At 32.8% G+C, this 24,198-nt stretch overlaps 3 protein-coding genes across 3 annotated transcripts; 2 read left to right on the top strand and 1 right to left on the bottom strand.

The window, feature by feature from the left end:
• Positions 1–4,186: 4,186 nt before the first annotated feature.
• On the top strand, positions 4,187–5,886 carry LOC144562289 (non-specific lipid transfer protein GPI-anchored 1-like). Its single transcript, XM_078311489.1, has 3 exons — positions 4,187–4,577; positions 4,997–5,062; positions 5,546–5,886. The coding sequence occupies exons 1-3, from the start codon at positions 4,235–4,237 to the stop codon at positions 5,701–5,703; spliced, it is 567 nt and encodes a 188-aa protein (XP_078167615.1). The 5' UTR covers positions 4,187–4,234; the 3' UTR covers positions 5,704–5,886.
• A 2,179-nt stretch (positions 5,887–8,065) lies between these two features.
• On the bottom strand, positions 8,066–9,646 carry RPL27 (ribosomal protein large subunit 27). Its single transcript, XM_078311141.1, has 3 exons — positions 9,300–9,646; positions 8,724–8,828; positions 8,066–8,335 (listed from the first exon to the last, which is right to left on the bottom strand). Exons 1-3 carry the CDS (start codon positions 9,579–9,581, stop codon positions 8,156–8,158), a joined length of 567 nt encoding a protein of 188 aa, XP_078167267.1. The 5' UTR covers positions 9,582–9,646; the 3' UTR covers positions 8,066–8,155.
• Positions 9,647–19,579: 9,933 nt separating this feature from the next.
• Positions 19,580–23,599, top strand: LCR (Galactose oxidase/kelch repeat superfamily protein). Its single transcript, XM_078310773.1, has 2 exons — positions 19,580–20,021; positions 22,074–23,599. The coding sequence occupies exons 1-2, from the start codon at positions 19,885–19,887 to the stop codon at positions 23,389–23,391; spliced, it is 1,455 nt and encodes a 484-aa protein (XP_078166899.1). The 5' UTR covers positions 19,580–19,884; the 3' UTR covers positions 23,392–23,599.
• The last annotated feature ends 599 nt before the right edge of the window (positions 23,600–24,198 follow it).

Genomic DNA, 24,198 nt, shown 5'->3' on the forward strand with positions numbered 1-24,198 from the left:
CTCTCATATTAAAAAAAATAATTTGCTATTTAATACAAAGAGACAAAAGAAGAAAGCAGAATGAATTCAAGATTATGATCTGCCTTGCATCGTTTGAAGAGGATTGACATGCAATTAATGAATATGCTTTGTAATATTGCAAGGTGTTATCAAGAGACATTATAGAACAAATGATCAAGAAAGAAAATGCGAATTGTGAAATCGTTGTTTAATTTGTTTTCTATTAACTAGCAAGGTTGTTGTATGTATCTCGTTTTTAGAAAAAAAAAACAGAGAAATATATATTAAGCAAACTAAATTTTTATGTATAGAAAGAGATGGATTACGGTACATTGTAATGTATAGACATTTTTGTACATTGAACGATAAATTAATCACCAGATTCAAAGTTCAAATAACCAATCCAAACCGTTCATCTTGTTCTTCATATTAATATGTGTTTGGAGACCAAATTTTATATTTTTTTTAATTTTTTTACTATTTTTTTAGATTTATTGAAAATCGTTGTTTTTTATGGTCCAAATTTGTCTGAAAAATAGAGATTTTTCAATAATTCTGAAAAAATAGTAAAAAGATTAAAAAAAATATATAAAATTTGATCTCCAAACACATTAATATGGAGAACAAGATGAATGGTTTGAATCGGTTATTTAGACTTTGAATCCGGTAATTTATAGTTTAATATAAAAAAATGCCTATATATTGCAATCTATCATAGCCAATATATATATATATATATATATATATAGAGAGAGAGAGAGAGAGAGAGAGAGAGAGAGGGGTTGGCTACTCTACTTACATAAGCATATGAGGATATATGCTTATAAGTCATTTTTTTATTTTCAAAATCCAAAAAGTTGATCTGAACGTTAGATGTGATCTATGTATTGAAAAGTGCTTGGAGACCAAAATTTATATTTTTCTGAATTTTTTTACTATTTATTAAGCCACTTTAAAAATCGCTGATCCAATGGTGACTTAACAAAACAGTAAAATCAGAAGCCACCATTGGATCAGTGATTTTCAAAGTGGCTTAATAAATAGTAAAAAAATTTCAAAAAATGAAAAATTTGGTCTCCAAGTAGATTTTAATATATCAAAACAAGAATGAGACACTTTTCGCGAGGATAAAAAAGTGACTTTTTGCAACAGATTACCCTCATTGTTCAGCTTTTTCTTTTTGCGACGGACGACCGTCATAAATGCACTTTTTTCCTCGCAAAAAGTGTCTACTTTGTTGTAGTGTATATTAAACGTTTAACGGTTTGAATTTGTTATTTGAACATCAAATACTAAAATATGACTCCGTAAGCACCTCGGTCGAAGTGCTTCCGGTAGCAAATTAGCCATACTATATATATATAGAGTAAGGCTACGCTACTTCGCGAATTAAAAGGGTCGTTTTAATTCGCGCTCATATCTCTAGTTTTGAAGTCCAAATAGCCGATCCAAACCGTTAGATGTTTAATCTATATTAAAATGTGCTTGGAGACCAAATTTTACATTTTTTGGAATTTTTTTACTATTTATTAAGATGGTTTGAAAATCACTGTTTTTTAATGGTGCAGAATTTTAATAAAAACAGCAATTTTCAAACCATCTTAATAAATAGTAAAAAAATCCCAAAAAATGTAAAATTTGGTCTCCAAGCACATTTTAATATAGATTAAACATCTAACGGTTTGGATCGGCTATTTGGACTTCAAAACTAGAGATATGAGCGCGAATTAAAACGACCCTTTTAATTCGCGAAGTAGCGTAGCATTACTCTATATATATATATATATATATATATAGAGTTAGGCTGGGGTGCTATGGATAGCATAGTGGCCTCTATGCTACGGCTCAATATTCGAGTTTTCAAAATCCAAACGGTCGATCCGAACCGTTCATCTTATTCTCCATATTAATATCTGCTTGGAGACCAAATTTTATAATTTTCTGAATTTTTTTACTATTTATTATGCCACTTTGAAAATCGCTAATCCAACGGTTTTACTGTTTTGTGCAGCCACCGTTGGATCAACAATTTTGTAAAATACTTAATAAATAGTAAAAAAATTCAGAAAAATGTAAAATTTGGTCTCCAAGTAGATATTAATATGAAGAATAAGATGAACGGTTCGGATCGACCGTTTGGATTTTGAAAACTCGAATATTGAGCCGTAGCATAGAGGCCACTATGCTATCCATAGCACCCCAGCCTAACTCTATATATATATATATATATATATATAAGACTTGGCTATGGTGCTATGGGTTGTATGCCTCTCGTGCTACGGCTCAATATTCGACTTTTTAAAATCCAAATGGTCGATCCGAACCATTCATCTTGTTCTCCATATTAATATGTGTTTGGAGATCAAATTTTACATTTTTTGCAAATTTTTTACTATTTTTTTAAATTTATTGAAAATTGCTGTTTTTCAGACAAATCTGGACCATAAAAAACAGCGATATTCAATAAATCTAAAAAAATAGTAAAAAAATTCCAAAAAATGTAAAATTTGATCTCCAAACACATATTAATATGGAGAACAAGATGAACGGTTCGGATCGACCATTTGGATTTTGAAAAGTCGAATATTGAGCCGTAGCACAGAAGACCTCTATGCAACCCATAGTATGCAGAAACATATATTTATTATACATCTTACTCTAAACAACCCATGAAGACCTCATTGAATACCACTGCACCGCCTTTTACAGGTACTCATGAAGTGTTCCTCAACCCATTCTGACAGCTTATTGAAGCAATGAACCCCAAAAATTAAATGCGCTCTCTTTCTTATCTGACCATCTTTATTTATCTCGCTCTCTGACATGTCTGGGTAGGATTGTTAATTAATTTCTCTCTTTTTTCCCAAACTAATAAAATTTTCTTGGTAGGTTTTGGAGGGTAATATTTGGGAGAATGTACAAATTGTCCTTCATTTTCAAACTAACAAACAAAATATCTCTCTTCATAAATTATTAACAAAATGTCCTTGTGGGCTCCACTTTCTCTTTCCTTTTTTCTCTCTCTCACTTCTCTCCATTTACTCTCCATCATTTTTTATTTAAAATGGAGAGTTATGCAACATACCAACAAATATAAAACACATTTCATTGTTGCATAATATATTGTGTTTTATTTAAGAAACCAATCTCCTTATGCAATTTTTTTATTTCAAATGGAAGATTATACAATAGACCATAAAATATAAAACACATAAAGATTGGTTTATTATTTAATGTTGGTGATTAAATTGCTTTCAATGTAAAACTTGTAATAAAATTATTTATTATTATGTTATTAATATTTTCTACTAGATCCATGAAATCTGTAGCAAATATTATTTTCTTAATATTTTGTACTTTATCTATAAAGTTTGTAGGATGTAGTAGATATTTATTAAATTTTTTTTGTTGCTAATTAAATTGCATTGAGATTGTTTCATGATGTGTTACATTTTTTGAAAATTGCTGATCCAACGGTGGCTTACCAAACAGTAAAAATCAGAAGCTACCGTTGGATCAGCGATTTTCAAAGTGGCTTAATAAATAGTAAAAAATTTCAGAAAAATGTAAAATTTGGTCTCCAAGCAGATATTAATATGGAGAAGGAGATGAACGGTTCAGATCGACTTTTTGGATTTTAAAATTTTAAATTTCCACCGGAAGCATTTCGGCCCATATGCTACCGGAAGCACATTAGCCTATCTCATATATATATATATCCACGTTATTTATAAATGTGTCACCACTAATTATCAATAACGTACTGCTCTTTACAAGAATTAATCGATACTGATAATATATATCTTCTAGTACCAGTGGAATGATCTAATAATAGCTCAAGTGAGAATGACTTTAATTAAAGAGGTAATCTCGAATTACTATTAGGAAAAAAAATAATCATCCCAAGTAAATCACCAAAGACTAGCACTAGCTCATCCACTCACATAATATTACTTCATATGTGAACAGACATATACAAAAAGTTTTAGAAAATGTGAACCTCTAGACCAAAAAAATAAATCATTCTGATCATATTTGATATATATTATATGAGTAGAACTAGGGTGTTCTTAATTAATTATATAACTATAAAATTGCAGTTTAATACTTAATTCACTTCAACCCCCCACAACCCACATCTAATCTCCATCTATATATATATAAGCATCACCACCAAGCTAACTTGTAAGATATATATCCCGTCACTCAAAAGACAAACAAAATTAAATAAACCATGAAATCTAGCATCAACCTCTCCTCTCTCCTTCTCCTCTCTCTCCTAGGGTTTTCCCTTGGCACTGATAGCACCAACCCCTTACAAGACACATGCTCCAAGGATTTTGAGAAGTTGACAATGTGTCTAGACTATGCAAGTGCAAAGGTAGCAGAACCCGGCACGACGTGTTGTAGTGCCGTGTCGGGAATCCGGCAGGATCAACCGGCGTGTCTTTGTTACATAATCCAACAGGCGCACTCGAGCTCGTCTAGCATGGAAAGCATGGGTATAAAGTTTGACAGATTGCTGTCATTGCCTGACAGCTGCAAGTTGGCCAACACTAGCATTGCTAATTGCCCCAGTAAGATTTGTTCTTTGCTTCTGTTTTTTTATAAAAAAATTAAACTAACTTTACACAATTAGGGAAGTAGATTTTTATGGTTTGTTTTTGGTAATTTTGTCAAATTAGTTTGGTGTCTGTGTGTTTTAGGCTTTTAGCAAAGTACCATATAACCTCACTACATTTTGGCTTAATTCGTTAACTATTCTGTTATTCTTTTTCTTTCTGTTGTAGTTAAATGATTTCATATACATCACCTTGACCTAACATGTCAGTTTGATTATTTTGCGGACTAAAGATATATATGCACAAACTACTTGCAAAAATTGCTGCTAGATATACACTTGAATAATTATAGGCCATCCTTGTTTATTACTCTTTTCTTGCTTAATAAATTTTGTGCTGACAACTTTTTGCATTTGTTTTTAATTATTTTGCAGAGCTACTGAATTTATCTCCAAGCTCGCCAGATGCTGCTATCTTCACTGGCCCTAAATCTTCAAAAGGTTAGTACCATTTCTGATATAATATCAATAATTAATCATTAATTATTTTAGTACCAGTAAACCTAAAAGGCCAAAACCCTCCTCTAACTATACCAGTAATGGTAATGAAATTTTTTAATGTTATCCATAGTGATTATTATATCATTTTCATTTACTTCTAAAAAAGTACCCGACTAGAGTTCTTCCTCAGTTTAAGCCCTCCATTCTTCAACAAAATGAATCAAGATAATTCCAGTATCTAAAATGAAAATGTAACTTTTACTCAAAAATAGAAAAAAGAAAATGTTTTCATTGATAATTCAAACATTGTTATAATTAAGAGAACACAGGACAGACTTATCATACTTGAACGGTTACCAAATTAACAAAGGATTGCTATTATTAGTATGCTACATTACATTACTATAACGGAATACAGCTAACCAATTTAATTTAGTTCTACATGCCGATATAATGTTGTAATTTTGTTCTTCCCTTTGGCAGGTACTACCAAATCCAGCAATTCCACTTCCACATCCAATTCCACTTCAACCTCCACTTCATCTCCACTTACCAGCACAACCAATGGTGCCGGCTGCCTTCATTCGAGTATTTCTATTGTCATTTCCTTTGTATCAGCAATCTTCTTTTCAGTTTTATAAGCAGTGTTTCTTAAATTTCATTTTATGAATTTTACCAGCTTAGCACTCATGTTAATTGCTGTGTGAATTGTACTGTGTAAACAATTAACATTTTATATTTTGGGTGTTTTGAATTTTAAAATTTGTAATTTTTGTGATGTTCTGAATAGAGATATCTCAGATTGGTTTTTTATTTGCCAACCACCCAATTGTTTGGCTTTAATTGATACTGACAATACCATGTGAAGATCCTGAAGACAGACTTAACTTGTACCAGTACCTCTCAAGAATTAATTGCACCTCTTTATTCTCATACCAATTCAGTAGGTCCAGTATAAGTTGAATATTGGTTTTGACCATTGGTTTGGAATATTCTGAACCTCTTTTTCATAGTCGGCTTCTTGGCTTTTTCTCGGTGCATGATTTTGCAAATGAGTATTGAGGCTCATTTTGTTGAACTTATTTTCTATCACAGGCGTATATATTCAGTTTAGGATTAATTGCACAAAACGAGACTGAACTACACAGATGAAGGAATTTTTTTTAGAAACCATAAATAAAGAAATAATTTTACCAAACCAACTTAATTGCTTTGTTTTTTTGACAAAAATCATAAGAACCGAGATGCCATTTCGGTCCCTTTTTTTGGGGGGACCAAATTGTCATTTCAGTTCCAACTGTTTTCACATATTTCGAGAAAAAAAATATGTTGAAAAATTATGAAAATACTTGGAACCGAATTGTCATTTCGGTCCCTTTTTTTGGGGACCAAATTGTCATTTCAGTTCCAACTGTTTTCACAGATTTCGAAAAAAAAAATATGTTGAAAAATTGTGAAAATACTTGGAACCGAATTGTCATTTCGGTCTCAAAAAAAAAATTTCAGGACTGAAATGACAATTCGGTTTTTATGGTTTTTGTAAAAAAAAAAAAAGTAATCGTGTTGGTTTGATAAAAATCTTTTTTTTTTTTAATTATGGTTTATAAAAAAAAAATTTCCAGATGAAGCTTGGATCAGGGTAATTTAAAAGTTGTTAGATTGGGCTTAGTTTGAACCTTCTTTTTCTTTTAAAAGATATATAAATAAGAGCCCCGTTAATCCTTGGATCCATTTTAGAGAGCAGTTAAAAGGGTACCTATAAGCAAGTGCCAAGTGAAATTTGCAATAGTCTAGCAAGGTCCACAATTTATAACTTGTTTTATGAAGCTCTGTGGAACAACGATAAAATAACCGAGTACCATATATACCACAGTCAAGATCATTATCAATGATATTTATTTAGCAACAGCCAAAGACTTATGGTATGACATGTTTTATTATGCAATTAATGGATGCAGTCTGTTTCCTTGTTTCATCGCTGGTAAAATATATGCAAACAGTATAGAGGGAAATATCATTGAAAATGTGACTTGCATCATCTAAAGAACAAACAATACAGAACTACCAAAAATATATAGTAAATACATGAATAAACAACACAAGATGCACACATAAAAACTTGTATCACCCAGCAATAGGATGAAATTTTACACGCATAAGAAGAATAACTATCTATTATAGCGCTTAGGAAGAGAACTAACACAGACTTAGAGTTTTCCTTCTCTTATATGTAAGGTCCTTATGGTTCAGCTCCTCGTACCAATTGCACAGAGTTTACATCAACTCTTGTTAATATCTTTAATAGTAAGGAACAACTCCAATCTGAAATGAACAATTCATATCTACCTAGGCGGCCAGGCAGTTCAATGAATTCTTTAAAACCAAGGAGGAGTTGAACCTATGGCCTTACAGCGCATGCTGTAAACCAAAAACAGGACCAATAACACCAAGATCAGTACGGCCAATATTATAATATTGATTAAGAAGATAATCCTCAATGAATTTATTTTAGTTCTCTTTCGAAGAGGGCTCTGGTACCACAAGAACTTTAATGCCATGAGATGCTACCACCTCTCTTTTTCATTATATTTCAAAATTCAAAATCTAAACAATCAATCCAATTGATCTTATGACATAAATCCCCGCATAAAAAGAGGCTATAAAATGAACCCATTAAATTCATTTATTGCATACAGCTTGATCCATTCATTTTATGGTCTCTTGCCCTGGTGCTAAATAAACTCAAAATTTTATATATTCACAGACACTTATTTCTTGAAGTAGAGCAAGATCAATAGTTTGGATTCATCGTTTGGATTTGCAGTTTTGAACTTTAAAATATTAATGGAAAAAGGAGGTTGTAATGACTGGCATCCAAACCCTTCACTTTTCTTTTTGGTTTACTCTCTTTTTAATTAGGGTTTTGCAAACGAATTATAGACAGTAAGCAGCCATTGGATAATACAAAAAATAATTGCGCAGGCATGCAAATATGGACATAGATAACAAAATAACAATTTCATATTCACCTTGCAGTCAGATGAAATTTTTACAAACTCAAAATGGAAAACATTACATGGAAAAAGAGAGTGCTCAGGAATCTACGACAGCGGATTCTGACGCATTATCAGATGAAGCCAGTACAAGTTGCGGCTCAACGTAACCCGCTTGTCTCGCCTTCTTTTTTTCCCTTTTCATCCGAAAGTATTCTCTTTTCCTCGCTCTGTAACTGTTTGGGTTTTGTGGCTGCGGTTCTCGTGGATAGACACTTATCTGTTCAAACCAATAAATAAATAATTAGGGGTAAAAGTAGGCGTAGTTTTATGTATTAAGTCTGTGAAACCAAGAAATATAACAAATTTAAAGACTGTTATACCATACTTGACCTCGTAAGGTTCGAGTATCCCTACCACTATATTTATATTTAAAATTTAGAAATTTGCTAAAAAAAAAGGTCAATAAGCATTAAAGGAAACAAAAAAAGTTTCCAAAGCACTAAAAGCTCTAAGCAAATAATAAGACGATTTTTGGATAAAAAAGGTTTAACAGCATATTGTGTGTTGTCAAAACAAAACTATATACAAAACTTTGAATAGTTATGGCAGTGCCTTAGCCTATCGTTTCAGTAATGCCTTATTTACATGATTATGAAGAAAAATACCTTCTTCTTGTGTTCTGGTCCAAATTTTTCGAATTTGACGTGACCATCTATCAAAGAAAAGATGGTGTGATCCTTTCCCATCCCAACATTGTTTCCAGGGTAGAACTATGCTTTAAAAAAATACAAAAGTAAATTCCAACAGTCTTCTCAATTTTTTGCAATTTGGGAGACTAGCACAATTTAAAATTGTAAATACATCAAGAGAACAAGCATTTCAAAACATTTATGCAGAACCGAGCCTTAATTGAGAATAGGTGCCAGCTTTCTAAGCAAAGAAAAATACAAACTGACCCTAAGTACTGGCCAGCGGTACTGAACAAGGTGGAATCACAACGGCTGGCTTTGGCGCAATTCAGTTCAGAACTACATTCTTGTTTCACTTTCAAATGTCTTAGTTGGTAGAGAAAAGGCATTGTTTCCGATATTTCTAATTTCTAATCTTACAAAAAACAAAAGGCTATATCTTATATTGGGACATTTGAAGTTTGGAACAAATTACAAGGTTCTAAAATATAAAATTGGAACATTTCGGTTTATGCTACAAACAGCGGTCACAGAGAACATCAGCAAATTTACCTTGGTGCCCCTCTGACGCACGATAATCGCACCAGGCTGGGCCTTCTGGTCTCCATAAATCTTGACTCCAAGCCTCTTCGCCTTAGAATCTCTCCCGTTTTTAGTACTTCCAGCTCCTTTCTTGTGCGCCATTCGAATAGTCAGAGATCCCACCTTTGGGCGCAAAGGGAAGGAGACAGAGGAGACACTCTCATGGGTGTCCAATCCACCGCCGAAGAAAGAAGTGGAGAGAGAGAGGGACTTGAAGGAGACCGAGAGGCTGGAGAGAGAGAGTGTCGCCATGAGTGGTGCAAAGAGGAGAAGAGTAGAGGAGATAAAAGAGGAGAATGGAGATAAGGTGCTTGGGCTACTGGGCTACTGGGTTAATGGGCTGCCTATATTGGGCCGACTAATAAAAACAGAACTATTTGGGTTTTAATGGGCTTTCAAAATTTCTTATTAGGATTTTATCACATCCATTACTCATTTAATTATTTTGTAATCATTCCATGTCGGTCCCAACTCGTCAATCAAGTATAAAACTATCTAGGCCTGAGGGGGCTAGGCTCGCAATCAATCGTTTCTTCAAAGTTGCCAAAATCTAGAATGTCGCAATCTCATGATTAGAAATGAAGGTCCAGAAGAGACCATTCATTGTAACAAAGAAAGAAAGAAAGAAAGAAAATAAATAAATAAATAAAGAGGTATCAATTGAACTTGAAAGCACTCATTACTTCCACCCTCTCTTTGTCTTTCCTTATTTCTTTCTTTCAATAAATCACGTTTATTTTGTTTCTTTCCCTTTCAAACAGCACTTGAGATAGTTCCTTGCACTCCCTTAAAAGGCAGGAAACGATGACAAATTCTAATTTTGGAGTAAAGATTTTATTAGAGTAGTTTTCACTTCATATAGTGCACAGATCATACAACAATGTTTTAATTTTGAATAATTATATTCATTTCCACACTTCTGTTTCCCCCCTGTCCCCGTAGCTACATTAGAGGAGGTTGTACTATGGTCCTCCCTTTTTCAGTCCCCACACTCGTCATGCGTCAACCTTCATCGGTATAAGTACTTGAAATATAATAAATTAATACTTGCATGTGTAACTTGATACGACCACCCCATTTTTCAATCTCTCAATGATCCCCGCGTCAACCTACATCAAATGAAGTAGTAGGGACCCCACATCCCTCCATCAACCTTTCCCATCGTCCCTGTGTTAACATTTATCTAACAAAAATAGTTGACCACATATGTATAAATACTCTAGTGCATAAGTATAAATACATGTAATACTTGATATTAATACTTTCATATGTCACCAGTATCATATGTAAAGAATACTTGCACGACGAGGTATAAATATTTGTGTGACGGCGAGTCCGAAAGTATGTCATCGTGGATATCATTTGAAAGAGAAAATTGCGTAAAAGATGTTCGTAGTTTTAGATTTGCAAAATTCTTCATAGATCATCAAAATGTAGATGAGATTGAACAACGAAAAAAAACTACCTCTAAATATGTGTATGGTCTCCCATGTAGTTTAAGATTTGATTGACGAGACAATTATTTATGTAATTTGTTCACCTTATAGGTATAAATAATTTCATTCTTAGGTATAAATACTTATGTGCATATGTATTAATACTTGTGTGAGGACGAGTTCGAAAGTACGTCATTATGGATCTTATTTGAAAGAGAAAATTGCGTAGAAGACGTTCATGGCTTTAGATTCGCATAATTTCTCATAAATCGTCAGAAATGTGGACGAGATTGAATGAAGAAAAAAAATCCACCACTAAAAACGTGTATGGTCTCTCCTTCCCATGTAGTTTGAAATTTGGTTAGAGAACAATTATTTATGTAAAAATTATTCACCTTCTAGTTATAAAGACTTCCGTTCTTAGGTATAAATACTTTAGAAGAAGAAATCAGTGCTACGGTTGTTGTGGTTCCCCCGTGATAGTTATGGAAGTTAAGTGGAGAAGAAATGCGGGGACAATTATCATGATCCTTTAATTTTATAGTCTGTGTTGTACATGAAGCCAGCACTGCTCTATTATAATCTTTACCCATAATTTGTTGCAATTCAAATTCATATTATTTATTTATTTATTTAAAACAGTAGGATTGAAATGAAAATGAGCGCACACACACAAAAATAAAAATATTATATATTTGCATGAAATTTATTTGTTTCAAAATTCTCATTTCTAACAAAGAGTGCAATGAGATCAACTGAGATGATTAGCAATTTGGGTACGAGGTCTACTGTCTAGGTATCAAAACCTGGAAGTAAAGAGGTCTAAGTCTAACGGATATCATATCAAATTACGTTTGATGTCGGATCTAATCCGTTCATCTGAGGGGTGATTACTTTTTAGTTTTTATGGTCAAAATTGAAATCCCTTCTAGTAGAAAAGGGTTGGTCAAGCAAGATATATATGGCTTTTGAAAAGAGAGTATAATCATAATCATAATCATAATCATAATCATAATTAGCCATGGGACAAGAACAAGAAGGAAGGGTCAGATCATCAAGAGATGGAGCGGATGAGCAAACTTCAATTTAAAAAAGAAAAAGAAAAAGAAATATAGACTGTTCTTTTGTTCTGAAATAATTATTTCTAGTCTAACAAGGTTGATGTCATTATACGGTGAGAAAAAGAGTTTGAAATTACTTATGACAAGTACCTTTCCCTCATTTTATTCCTCACATTTGCATTCATGAACCATGATTACAACCTTGGCCTTTACTGTGTATCTTCTTGGGGTTTTCTCCCTACTAATCATGATATCTTTTCCTTTTTCTTGTTGCAACAAGCCACCAAATTCATCATTTGATTTTGGTACCAACCCAACGACTTTCTCAAATCTCGTCTCAGGGTTTGGTTTAAGTTGGCGATGGATCCCTCCACACACAGGATTTTAGTTGTAAAAATATATGGGTCGGATCTAGGAGAGTAAACAGTCTGATACGGATAGTCATCAAATTGTATCTTTATCTTTTATAATTTTTCAGATATAGATACGTATACGGATAGTCTCCGATACAAATACGAATCGGATATTAAATGGATACAAATATAGATCGGATATCGGATGGATGCGAATACGAATATGAATATAATTTAAATAATTAAAAATAAATTACTAATGCACATTGTAGTTAAAAATAATATCTAAATATAATATCTCATTGATAAATTAAATTTAATATTTTTCATAATAAGTTTATTGGTTACAAAATATATATCATATTACTAAAATAATAGTCACTAATTGTGTCACATTGTTATATTGTTAATTAGAATTGAAATACAAAAAAAACCGCTATACTTCAATTCCATTAGCTCATCTTCATTAATGGACATTAATGTGTAGGCTAGCATAAGCCCGTAAATGAGCTTAGCATATTGCTCAATTTGGTTTTCGAAATGAATATTTCAAAATTTGAACATTTTGAAAATGTATCCTATAAAATAGAGAAAAATCTCTATCACAAATTTATAGAACACAAAGAAAAAAAAATGTACAATTCAAAATTGTTTGTGAAATAATCAAATTCCATGATATAAAATCCTGGTTTAAACAAAAATGAGCAAAATATAATAAAAAAATAGAACAAAATAATTCCATAAACCGAATAGAAACGAACATAGTAATTATTTTTTCATTTTTTTTCCTCCCTTTTTTCATAAAAAAAATATTTTACTCGTTTTATGTCCTTTTTTTGTAAAAAAATATGGATGGTGAAGTGAAGAAGTATTTTTTTTTATATTATACCATAACTTTTGTATATCCATACGTAGATATTTCTGAAAAATTGATTGAAATATCAAAATCATTTGCATCATTTTCTCTCAAAAAGAAGATTTATTATCCCAGCTTGATCTAGTTAAATACTAACCAAGTTTTTCCTTCTCTACTCTTAGTTCAAGGAATCCCTCAAGAATCATAAGGATCTAATGTTTTTATTTAGTTTTTTTTTTATATAAAAAACAAATTAATATATTGTATCATTGATATTTAATAAAATAAATATGTTTAATTTAAACAACAACAACAACAAAAAAATTCGAATTTTCATATTTATGTTCTCTTCTCATACCTAAAAGTATGATTATTAGTAAATAGGATTTATCTTGTTCTAATATCAATTCAATTGATAAATCTATTGATCTTTTCTTTTTTTCTTTTTTGAAAACCGGATAGTAGCTATTATTGATCTTGTTATATATGCAATAGATTGGTCTTCGTTGATTATGTGAACAAAATCCGATAATATGTACAGTTGAATAAATCATTGGTATGTATATGCAGTTTAGTAAACTAATTAAGAACAAAGAGTATCTTTGTTGTGGTTTAGGGGTGTAAACAGTCTGACACAGATAGTTACGGATAGTTAAAAATCAAACCGTATCCTTATACGTTATATTTTTCAAATACAAATAATCTTGAATACGAATACAAATAATCTTGAAGGACACCGAATAAGTTGCATGGTGTAATTTTACTTTATAAGGGATAAGGGTAACTATAAGATTTAAAGACTTATAAAAATTATAAAATATAAAGGATATAGCTATTAATTTTTTGTGTATAAATTTTATTGATACCACTCAATAACTATAAAATTATGTATTTTTTCTTTAAATTCTATAAAAGTAATAATAGATTTACCGTCTTAAATTCTAATAACTCGCATATTTATTCAATAAACAAAAAACTAAGATTAAACATGTTTAATATTCTGTCAAATATAATTAACCAGTTAATTAAGGATCCGATAAGGTACGTCTCAATATCTTTTAGATGTAATTTTTGAAAATAGAACCTGTAACTTTTTGAAAGAGAGACGAGAATTTCATGCCACTTCATAAAGTTCGTGACTCTAATCAAAATGTTACTTAATTACCTAATTCGACGAGTCATAGTTACCTATAGGCCTATAGAGAAAAGAAAACATTAGCGGTAAAATATCAAAGATTCTATGATTAAATGTCAATAAAGTTGAATTGAGATTTTAATTTGAGAGAGATATGTATGTCTATGAATATGTACTAAAAATATAAAAATAGAGTTGAGATCTATGAACATTATATTAACTCATAGTCTTCGTCACCAAAACTATTATTTAATGATACAATCTTTTGTAATGGAGACTCAAGATCAATTAAAGCACGAGCTAGGTAGAGCTTTTTAACTTTAGAGGGTTTGTGCGTACAAGTTTATGTGTAAATAATTAGTAATTTTATATTATGTCAAGAAGAATTTTTTAGATCTAACAATTGTCGATGTTACAACACTTACATTCATGCATCTTTTGAATGTTATTCTCAAAAATTGAATCTGCAATCTCTACATAGAGAGAAGAGACTCGTATCAGTGCATTAAGTCTACAATTATATGTGCGTGTGTGTGTGCGCGCGCGCGCGCGCAAATTTTATTCCATCAAATAAGTGAGCCTCTGTATGGGTTCAAATTTACGAAGGACTTATTTACCTGGCACTTATCTTATTATTCCTTCATTTTATTCTTTGACCATACATTAAAATTTCTTTGGGGACTAAAAATATAACAAATGTGCGCAAAAATAATTTCTCGAGATTTTATGGAAGCTTTGTTTGTATAATTGTAGAAATTTCAATTTTATATAATTTAAATGTCAAATCATCCTTTAGTATGCACATAATGCTGTATATCAGACTTCAAACTTAAAAAAAAATAATGTTATATATCATCAAAATTTGGAATATTAGTAATAATTCCAGCACAATAATATCATCAAAATTTTGGAAATTTTTGTAAACTCATCTATCAGAAAGGTTGTCTTTTATTTGTGAAGATATTCTTTAATCATAACTGTTAGAAACTTATAATTATGGTCCGCATTAATTCAAGAGTGCAATGATCTCATGTTGGTGCATCACCTAATTGCAAATCAGAATTAAATTAAAATTTAGGAGAACCACAAGGGCCAAGGCCATGGCAAGAATTAATTTTTTGTACTTAAAAAAAATCAACTTGGGATCAAGTTGAGCCGTTGGATTATGAGATCCAGAAAGAGAACAAGAGGTACAAAACAAAAACAGGTCGAGTTTCACGAACTACTTGTGCCACTTTTACCCGGAGTACGTATCCTCTGAGATATCTCAACTTTTGCGTGACCGACGTGTATTATGGAAATTTTTTATTCATAGAAATTAAGAAAAAGATAGAGAGAGAAACAAAAAGAGTACAGTATTTGTTATATTGATAGAAAGATCGGTAGAGATTCTACCGATCTAAAAAATCAGAAGAGTTGGGATGGATAGAATTCGCACCGATTCTAACCTATAATTTTTCGATTTTGCAGATTGTGAAGACGGTGTCACAGAAGATCCAGATTTGAGTTAATTGAAGTTTAGATCGGTATAAATTTTACCTATCTAAAGTTTTTTTTGCCTATTCTCCTTCCCCTGCCTATCTCTTTCTCTTCTCCATTTGAAAATATTTTAATATAATAAAATTTTAGATAGGTAAGATTTCTATCCATCCTAACTCTATTTCATACTGAACTGTAGCGAATTCCTGTTGCTGTGGCAGTTGGGGAAATAAGTTAGGATCGATGCGAATTCTACCCATCCTAACTCTTCTGATTTTTTTAGATCGGTAGAATCTGTACCGATCTTTCTATCAATATAACAAACATTGTACTCTTTTTGTTTCTCTCTCAACCTTTTTCTTAATTTCTATGAATAAAAAAATTTCCAGTATTATGTGTGCTTCGAGTCGTGCAGAACGTATTTAAACGGTTGGGATTTTCCATAAAGTCATGCAAAGTTTGAGATATCTCAGAGGATACGAATTCCTTTTACCCGTGCGATGAAAATTCAGAATTCAGTGGCGCCGGCATGAACATACATTGTTGCGGTGTAGCCCTCTACGGCTTTATAGTTTATATAATATAACTATATAACCATTTCTCCTTCATGTCAGGATATTGACACACCTTCAGACAGTTTACATCCGTAACAGAATACCAAAAATTACAAAAAGCTGGGCACCGGAGTTCTTTTTGCTTTATTTATTCCTTTCAATCTTTTGTTTGCAAATTGCCAGTGGAAGAGGACATCTTACTTTAATTATTTCCGTAAACACCATTATTATTTTTATTATTATTATTATTATTATTATTATTATTTTATTATTATTATTATTATTATAACTATTTGGTTTTTTTCTCTTTCTTCGACTTGATTAAGAAAAAGATAGTTAATTGTGTTAATAATAATTGAGGTAACTTATATTAAAAGAGAGCATGTAATGATTTTTCTTCCCACTATAGCGACCTAATATATATTAATTTAATCCAATTTAATAACAAGTTGATTTTTATGCTTAAACTTAGAGATCAAGTATGAATAACCACTAATACATATTTTTAAGAAGATTGACAGGGACCATATATTAGTTGACCGAAAATATAATATAATTAATTATACATGTCTATGAGAATCTACGTAGAGATCAAATTTATATTTTTTTAGAATTTGTTTACTATTTTTCATATCTGTAGAAAATAATAGTTTTTGAATTATTCATAATTTTTAGATCATATGTATTTGAAAATTGGATATATATATATTAATGTATAATGAAGTTGTTTTTTATTTATGAAAAAAGAAATGCTTAATTCTGAACAACTCACAATATAATTAATTAATTCACGGCAGTCTGAAACCACTTCGTTGTACTAGTAAATTTGTTTACCTACCTCTAATAAAAATTCTAACACCTATGATCGCATGGTATTCTACTTGTTTAAAAAAGTAGTTAATAAATAATAACAAATATATAATTTGATTTTCCAATACATTTCACACAGACAACATAATTTGGATCTATTTTATGAAATTAAAAACTAGAGATATAAATTCATAATATTAGCCAATCTGTCCATATTATCATATTACCATAGCCGATGTTTTTATTAATATTCAATATTAAATAGAAAATTACACAAATATCGATGTTTTTCTGGAATTTTAAAAAAGTCCAAATCATCGAGTTTCTCGATAGTCCAATTTTGTTCAAAAATTTCATTCTAACAAAATTTGCACCCTCTCTTCTCTCTTTCTCCATCAGATTCTCTCTTTGTCAATTTTGTATGTAAGTCCCTAATTTTTGTACTTATTATTTCGTAGTTGGAATTAGTTATAAATTTTTAGAAATGTACTAAATTAGTTAGAAATGTACCTAATTAGTATAATTGGTAACAAAGTAATATAATTAGTATCAAATTAGTATAATTTAGTGTACTGTAGTTTAACACTAATTGTCTCTTCTCATCAAATTCACCTCGTATTTAAAAGAAAAATATCTCAAACCGTCAAGTTCGGCCGTCCACTTTCTTTCTAGATCGCCGAAAATCCTAATGGTTCTGAAAAAAAGTGGACCTCTGATGATCTCGACAGTAGACATTTTTAAAAATCTGACAAAATGATGGATATTTCTATTTTTTTATTTAATGTTTGATATTAATAAAAAAAAATAGCTTGACTGTATATATTTTTATTTTTATTTTGTGCCAGTGTTTTTTTTGTTTTTTGTTTTGATTGGAAGCCCCTTAGGCGTGACCGTGCAGTTAAGGACTCGGAGTTGGGACAGATCAATTTCAATTTAGAAGCGAGCTCCTTTTTATATCACGACAAAAATGCCAAAACCGCAGGATTCGAACTTTCGAAGTACCTGATCCGCTCCGATAAGGCGATAAATAGTGTGCATGAACCTGAATCATGATCTGATCTGATCCGAACAGAGTGGCATTACATGTAATTCTATTTAAGATCGTGTCTGTTAGTGTAACCTCTGTCAGGCAGGCAATCGGATTCCGTCCAAAAAGCAGCGCGATAGTAGATCGGATACACACCGACTGTTTGTACTATAATTCTTTACGTAAGTATCCGTACGTTAGTCGTGGCGAAGTTCTATTGGTTGTAAGTTTTTTTTCATTAATGGGAAGTATCTGTTCACCGGTGCATACTTTTGTTCGGTGTCTCGACTCAACAAAATATTTCACTCGCACACCGAATTCTTATCCTCTGAGATATCTCAAACTTTGCGTGACTTTATGTAATATCCCAACCGTTTAACTACGTTCTGCACGACTCTCAAAGCACACATAATACTGACCCCCTACATCACCCCCGAATAGGCACCGGACACGTCGGTCACGCAAAAGTTGAGATATCTCAGAGGATACGCACTCCACGCACACCCGCCGCATCCCGCATAGATTTTATACGCGGAAAACATTATCGCGCACAACTGGGTCTGGGAGTGGGTGGACCGATGAGCGTTCAGTATCTGATCGGCACCGTTAAAATTCAATCAAGACTCGTGTATACTTGATTTGCACATCCTATTGGATAGATTTTACACGCGGAAAAAGGTTCAATCCTTCCTCGACAAGTATCTTCTTTAATACTGTAAAAGATTCTCTTCAATTTACGGTTTGAGATTAACTCTCTCAGTCGCTTTGAGATTCCAGCTAGCGCACGAGGCAGTATTATTGAACTTTGAGATTCATGCAAAGTTAAAATGAACGGTCAAGATCTAAAAATTCTAAAAGATTCTTTATTACGGTTCTGGGAGGATCTGAATTCATCCTTTCATGGAACAACTTGAAAAATTAATAGTTTAATTTTAAAGTGTATTTGATATGAGGCTGTCTAAACTAAGAATCCGTGCAAAATTTTAGTTTCCTTTACTCACATAATCAACTTGATATTATTTTGTAATTTACAGTATTTGAATTAAAAAAAAATACAGAATTAAGTTGCTAATTTATCCAGTGCTATGTAACAGTCACAGTATATATAAAAATATTTTGTACAAACATGGACTGTATTTTTTAATATGTTTATAATAGAGTGTTTTAATTTATAGAGATGCTTACTACATCTAGTTTGGTTGTTAATTACACCACTTTCAATACTCCTTTATGTTTGGTATGGAGAGAAAATGATAACTCTTATCTTTGCCTTCACACCAAATAAGAATTATCTTATATTTTAATATTTATGTTGGTAAGACAAAAGCAGTTGTAATATGAGTTACTTTGTACCAACCTTCACACAAAATTAAAATTATCTAAATAAATAAGACAAAAAATGCAGTTGCAAACTTGCAATACGGGTAACTTTTTATTATCCTTCATATTAAGATAAAAGTTATCTAATTATCTCTTTATAAACAGTTGTATTGTATATAAGTTGGTCTGTTGGTGTAGACCATTCTTCACTGCACCAACAAAGGATCTAGAACTGGAACTGGAAACCAATAGAAAAATACAGTTGGTTGGTTTTTGGGTAAATAAATCAAATATGGGGCCTTATTGCAATCCATAGCTGACGTTGGAAAAAGTCTCTCTCAGGCTTAGAATTTCGAGCGCTCTCTCTCTCTCTCTCTTCTCTCACAGAGAAGCAAGAGAACCGAAAACTGAAGGGAATAGCCGAACAGAGAGAAACCGGGGAGGGAAACCCAGAAGGAGAGAATCCAGGCTATAGTTTCAGTGATAGAGCTAGCGATAGGGCGGAGCGGAGTTTAGGGGGGGAGATGGCGGAGGTGGAGGCGGACGAGGCGGCGGCCGCCGCACTCCGGCAACTGGTGGGGCAGTTACAGGAGCTCTGCGACCTGTACGGATCTCCTCCTTTCTTCTCTCTTCATCGTTTTAAGCGGACATCAGATCCTAGGTATGTTTCTCTCTCTCTCTCTCTCTCTCTTTCTAGAAGCTCACACGCACAACATCCACAAAAGCACTTCACCGCTCACACAAGTGCGCGCACACGTGCATTAACTTTGACTGATTATCTAGGCAGTTACTCTCCTCTATCACTCCTGGTCACTTCTGGTTTCTTGTTTGTATGTTGTGGCAATCTGTATGTTTTGTTGCTGTATTGGGGGACCATTACGGGAAATTAACTTAATAATTTAAACCCTTCAACTCATCATGTTTTACAAGACAATTTTGGAAATAACTAAAAATAAAAAAAGAATGTGGGCTTATCTGTGTGCAGTAATTTTAGTTTCAGCTGACTTTCAAAGTATCTTTGGAATGGGGGAATGGCTAATCAAAATAGGGAATTTATTCCGGTTTTTCTTTGAGTGGTACTCACTACTCAGAATATTAATAGTCTTACTGGGAATAAAGCTAATTTCAATCAAACTTGGGAGTTGGTTATTCTGAATAGTTTGACTAGAATTGGTATATGTTTTATTCCTGACATCAATTTGTTTTGTTCTGTGGGATATAGTTTGACTAGAATTGGTATATGTTTTATTCCTGACATCAATTTGTTTTGTTCTGTGGGATATAGTTTGACTAGAATTGGTATATGTTTTATTCCTGACATCAATTTGTTTTGTTCTGTGGGATATAGTTTGACTAGAATTGGTATATGTTTTATTCCTGACATCAATTTGTTTTGTTCTGTGGGATAATAACAGGGAATGAGGGCTTATTGACATATTCATACTATTTTTGTTTCTAATAAAATTTCATTTTACCAATCTGGTTATGGTTGTGGAAATATGCAATTTTGGTTACCATGTATGATTTGGATTACTGTCAAGATAAATTTTCTACAGAACACTTTTGCTTGCCAAATTCCAGTGCTTACTAAATTATTGAACCAGAAAAGTTGTATTGGGATATCGACCTGTGCTTACCAAATTTCAGTTCTCCCAATTCATTATTAGATAAGTAAATTGAGATTTTACTGTTACAATAAAAAAACAGCTATCTGGGAAAATAAAAATAAAAATAAGAAAGTAAATAGGAAACTATTTAAAACTATCATTTCACTAGAAAGAATGTGCAAATAGGCTATATCATGTTTGATTGGAGTGTAGTGGGACTGATGGAAGGGGATGAAAGAAAAAGCTAGTTAAATCACTTACTTTTTTTTTCGTGCGGGAATGAACTATGGTTAACAAAGCAACACTTTTTTTGTTTGGAAAAAGTGGGGTAGAAAAAAGTTGCTCATCTTTGATGATCCTTGCAAAGTCATACGGTCTATGATATGTGAAATTGTTGGGTTGCCATAATTAAGAAAAAAAGAGGAAGATTTGTGGAGATCAGAATTTAAATTAACTGAGAATTCAGTAAAGAGCTGCTTTACAGTGTTTATAAAAAAATAAATGCACCTAATCACATTGGCATGATAAAATGCAAGGATAGAGCTTAACAACACAGATGAAAAAAATTGTAACCTCACTTTCTAATTCTATTAATTTCCTCTTCTTCTTGACTTCTTTTCCAATTCGCCTTGTAACAATCAAGCATGGTGTAAATTTTTTATATGGCTTTCTGTCATGCAGTTCAGCAGGCATCGGGTTATCTTTAACATTAGATTACTCTCTTCACTAATGTTTTTTAAATCGAAAAAAATATTTGTTTTGAGGATAAAATTGAAAATAAATTATTAATCAATGAATGTTTTCACTTCCGCAATTTAAAATTGCGAACCAATTGTTGAGCAAGTATTTTCTTGATCTTACAGGTGTTCTTCCATAATTAGTTAATAATACGTACTATAACCATGACCAGCAACTAAAAGACTTGTACTGACAACCTCATTGTTAGATTTTAGTACCAAATGTGCCTGCCTTGTTTGTACCAAACTACAATGTGCCTTTGTAATATCAATAAACACTACGAGATCATACCACATCATCCGGGTACTGTATTCTTCCTTTATTTAACTGAATAGTATTTTTCTTTTTTCTTCCCTGTATTTTCCCAGATGGCGCTCTTATGATTTCAAAAGCAACCCAGCCACCAAGAATCACCTTCCTGTGCAAATGGATTCTGAATCAGAATCAAAATCCAATATCCTCACACTGGGAGGAGGAGGAGAAGAGGAAATCCAAAAGACCACCGTTCACAAAAGGCTTCGCAAGGACAAAGAATCGAATCTGAAATCAGAATCAATTTTCCAAAAGCCAATTCAAAGCAAATCAATGGAAGTCGAGATATGGGGAAATTTGCCTGAGGATTTATTTGAGCCTGTTCTAGCACGGCTCCCAGTTGCGGCAATATATCGTTTTCACTCAGTATGTAGCCGGTGGCGTGGCATTCTCACATCAAAGACCTTTTATGAACAATTTCAAGGAGTCCCCAGATCATACCCCTGGTTCTACACTGTGACTCATACTCACAGTGCCATGTATGACCCATCTGCAGAAAAATGGCACCGCTCCACAATTCCCTTTTTGAGTGAAAACGGTAACCAAAATCAAATCAAAAGTATTGTCAGCGGCAAGGGAATTGTTTTCCCTGTGGCTTCTGATGGAGGTCTTGTTTGTTTCCTTAACTTGAATCACACTCACATTTACACGTGCAACCCTCTGACAAGCTCTTACAGAGAACTGCCCCCACCTACAAAGGTACCACTCTGGTCTAGGGTTTCAGTTGTTATGGTGAGTTCTACTGATGGTTACAAGATTATGTGGCTGAGTTGCACAGGTAAGTATGAAATATATGAGTCGTCAGAGAACAAGTGGGCCCATCCCATCCCAGTACCACCAAATATCACCATACCACTTGCACTGAATTTCAGGTCAAAAGCAGTCTCTCTAGGTAAGACCCTGTACTTCATGCGGGGCCAACCAGATGGTATCTTAACATACGACATGAATACCGGCATGTGGAAGCAGTATGCAATTCCACTACCGATGAGTTTTAGAGATTGCATGTTAGCAGAATCGCAGGGTAGAATCCTGCTGGTAGGGCTGCTGACGAAAAATTGCGCAAATTGTGTGGGTGTTTGGGAATTACAGAGGATGACACTCCTCTGGAAGGAGGTGGACAGGATGCCAAGTGAGCTCTGCCTGGAATTCTACGGGAATTCCTTGAGAATGAATTGCATGGGAAATCATGGGGGTTTGGTTTTTCTCTCTCTCAAGTCAAGGCAGGTGAATCGACTCTTGTGTTATGATGTGGCAATGCGAGAGTGGAGAAATGTTCCAGTGCGTGTCAATGAATTCTCGGGTACAACTGACAAGGGCCCGTGGATCTCATGTGGCACAGCCTTTGACCCATGCCCTGGAGCCATAGCTTGAGTTGTAGTTTCAATTGTTGTTTTTTCATTGGACAGGGGTATCAGTGTAAGAGAACTTAGTTCCTTCTCTGTCACCTGGCAGCCTTCTGTTTCTTTCCCTTTAATGTGCCTTGCTTAGTATTGATAAAGGCTGAGAAGAATTTAAAATGTGGATGTTTGTCTTCCGTATAAATTTGAATTGAGAGAGATATCAAATCTTATTTGAAAAATTGTGTTTCTAAATTGCCCCCTCAGTACATTCCTGCTGTCTTCCTTCATTTTTACACTCGTTTTTTTGGGTTTGATCTTCCTGTTGCCTACTTTTTATTTTATTTTATAGATCAGAGTTCATTTTGCAATATTTATTCAGTAACCTCTTGTGCTTGTATGGAGTTCATTTGTTGATTGTTAGGAGTTATTGTCTAGAAAATTTAAGTTCTTCAGTTAGGAGTTAAATAAGTCGTATCATCAACTCTTTGATCGTGGCAAAATCAGTGTAAAAGGTTGCAGGTATAGATATTAAATTAGTTGAATGACTTGACCTGAACTTTACTAAAATGAAAATAATATATAGTCTAGTCGTCAAGCATTATCCTCACTGTTTAACCTATATATGTCTGATTTATGTCCTTAGAAATTAATTAATGTATGTGAAATAATAATTCTGAGTGAGATCTTTAAAATATAGCGTATCCGGTGCCGAAAACTCCCGCACATTGTGAGATATGGAGAAGAGAATTTCTAGGTAATCTTTTCCTTGCATTTTTGCAAAAAGGATAATTCGAACCCAAGACCAAGAGGCCAAGACCTTCACAACACACGTCGTAAA

This window comes from Carex rostrata, chromosome 11 (assembly GCF_964058835.1).
Source record: "Carex rostrata chromosome 11, lpCarRost1.2, whole genome shotgun sequence".
In the NCBI taxonomy this organism is placed as follows: domain Eukaryota; kingdom Viridiplantae; phylum Streptophyta; class Magnoliopsida; order Poales; family Cyperaceae; genus Carex; species Carex rostrata.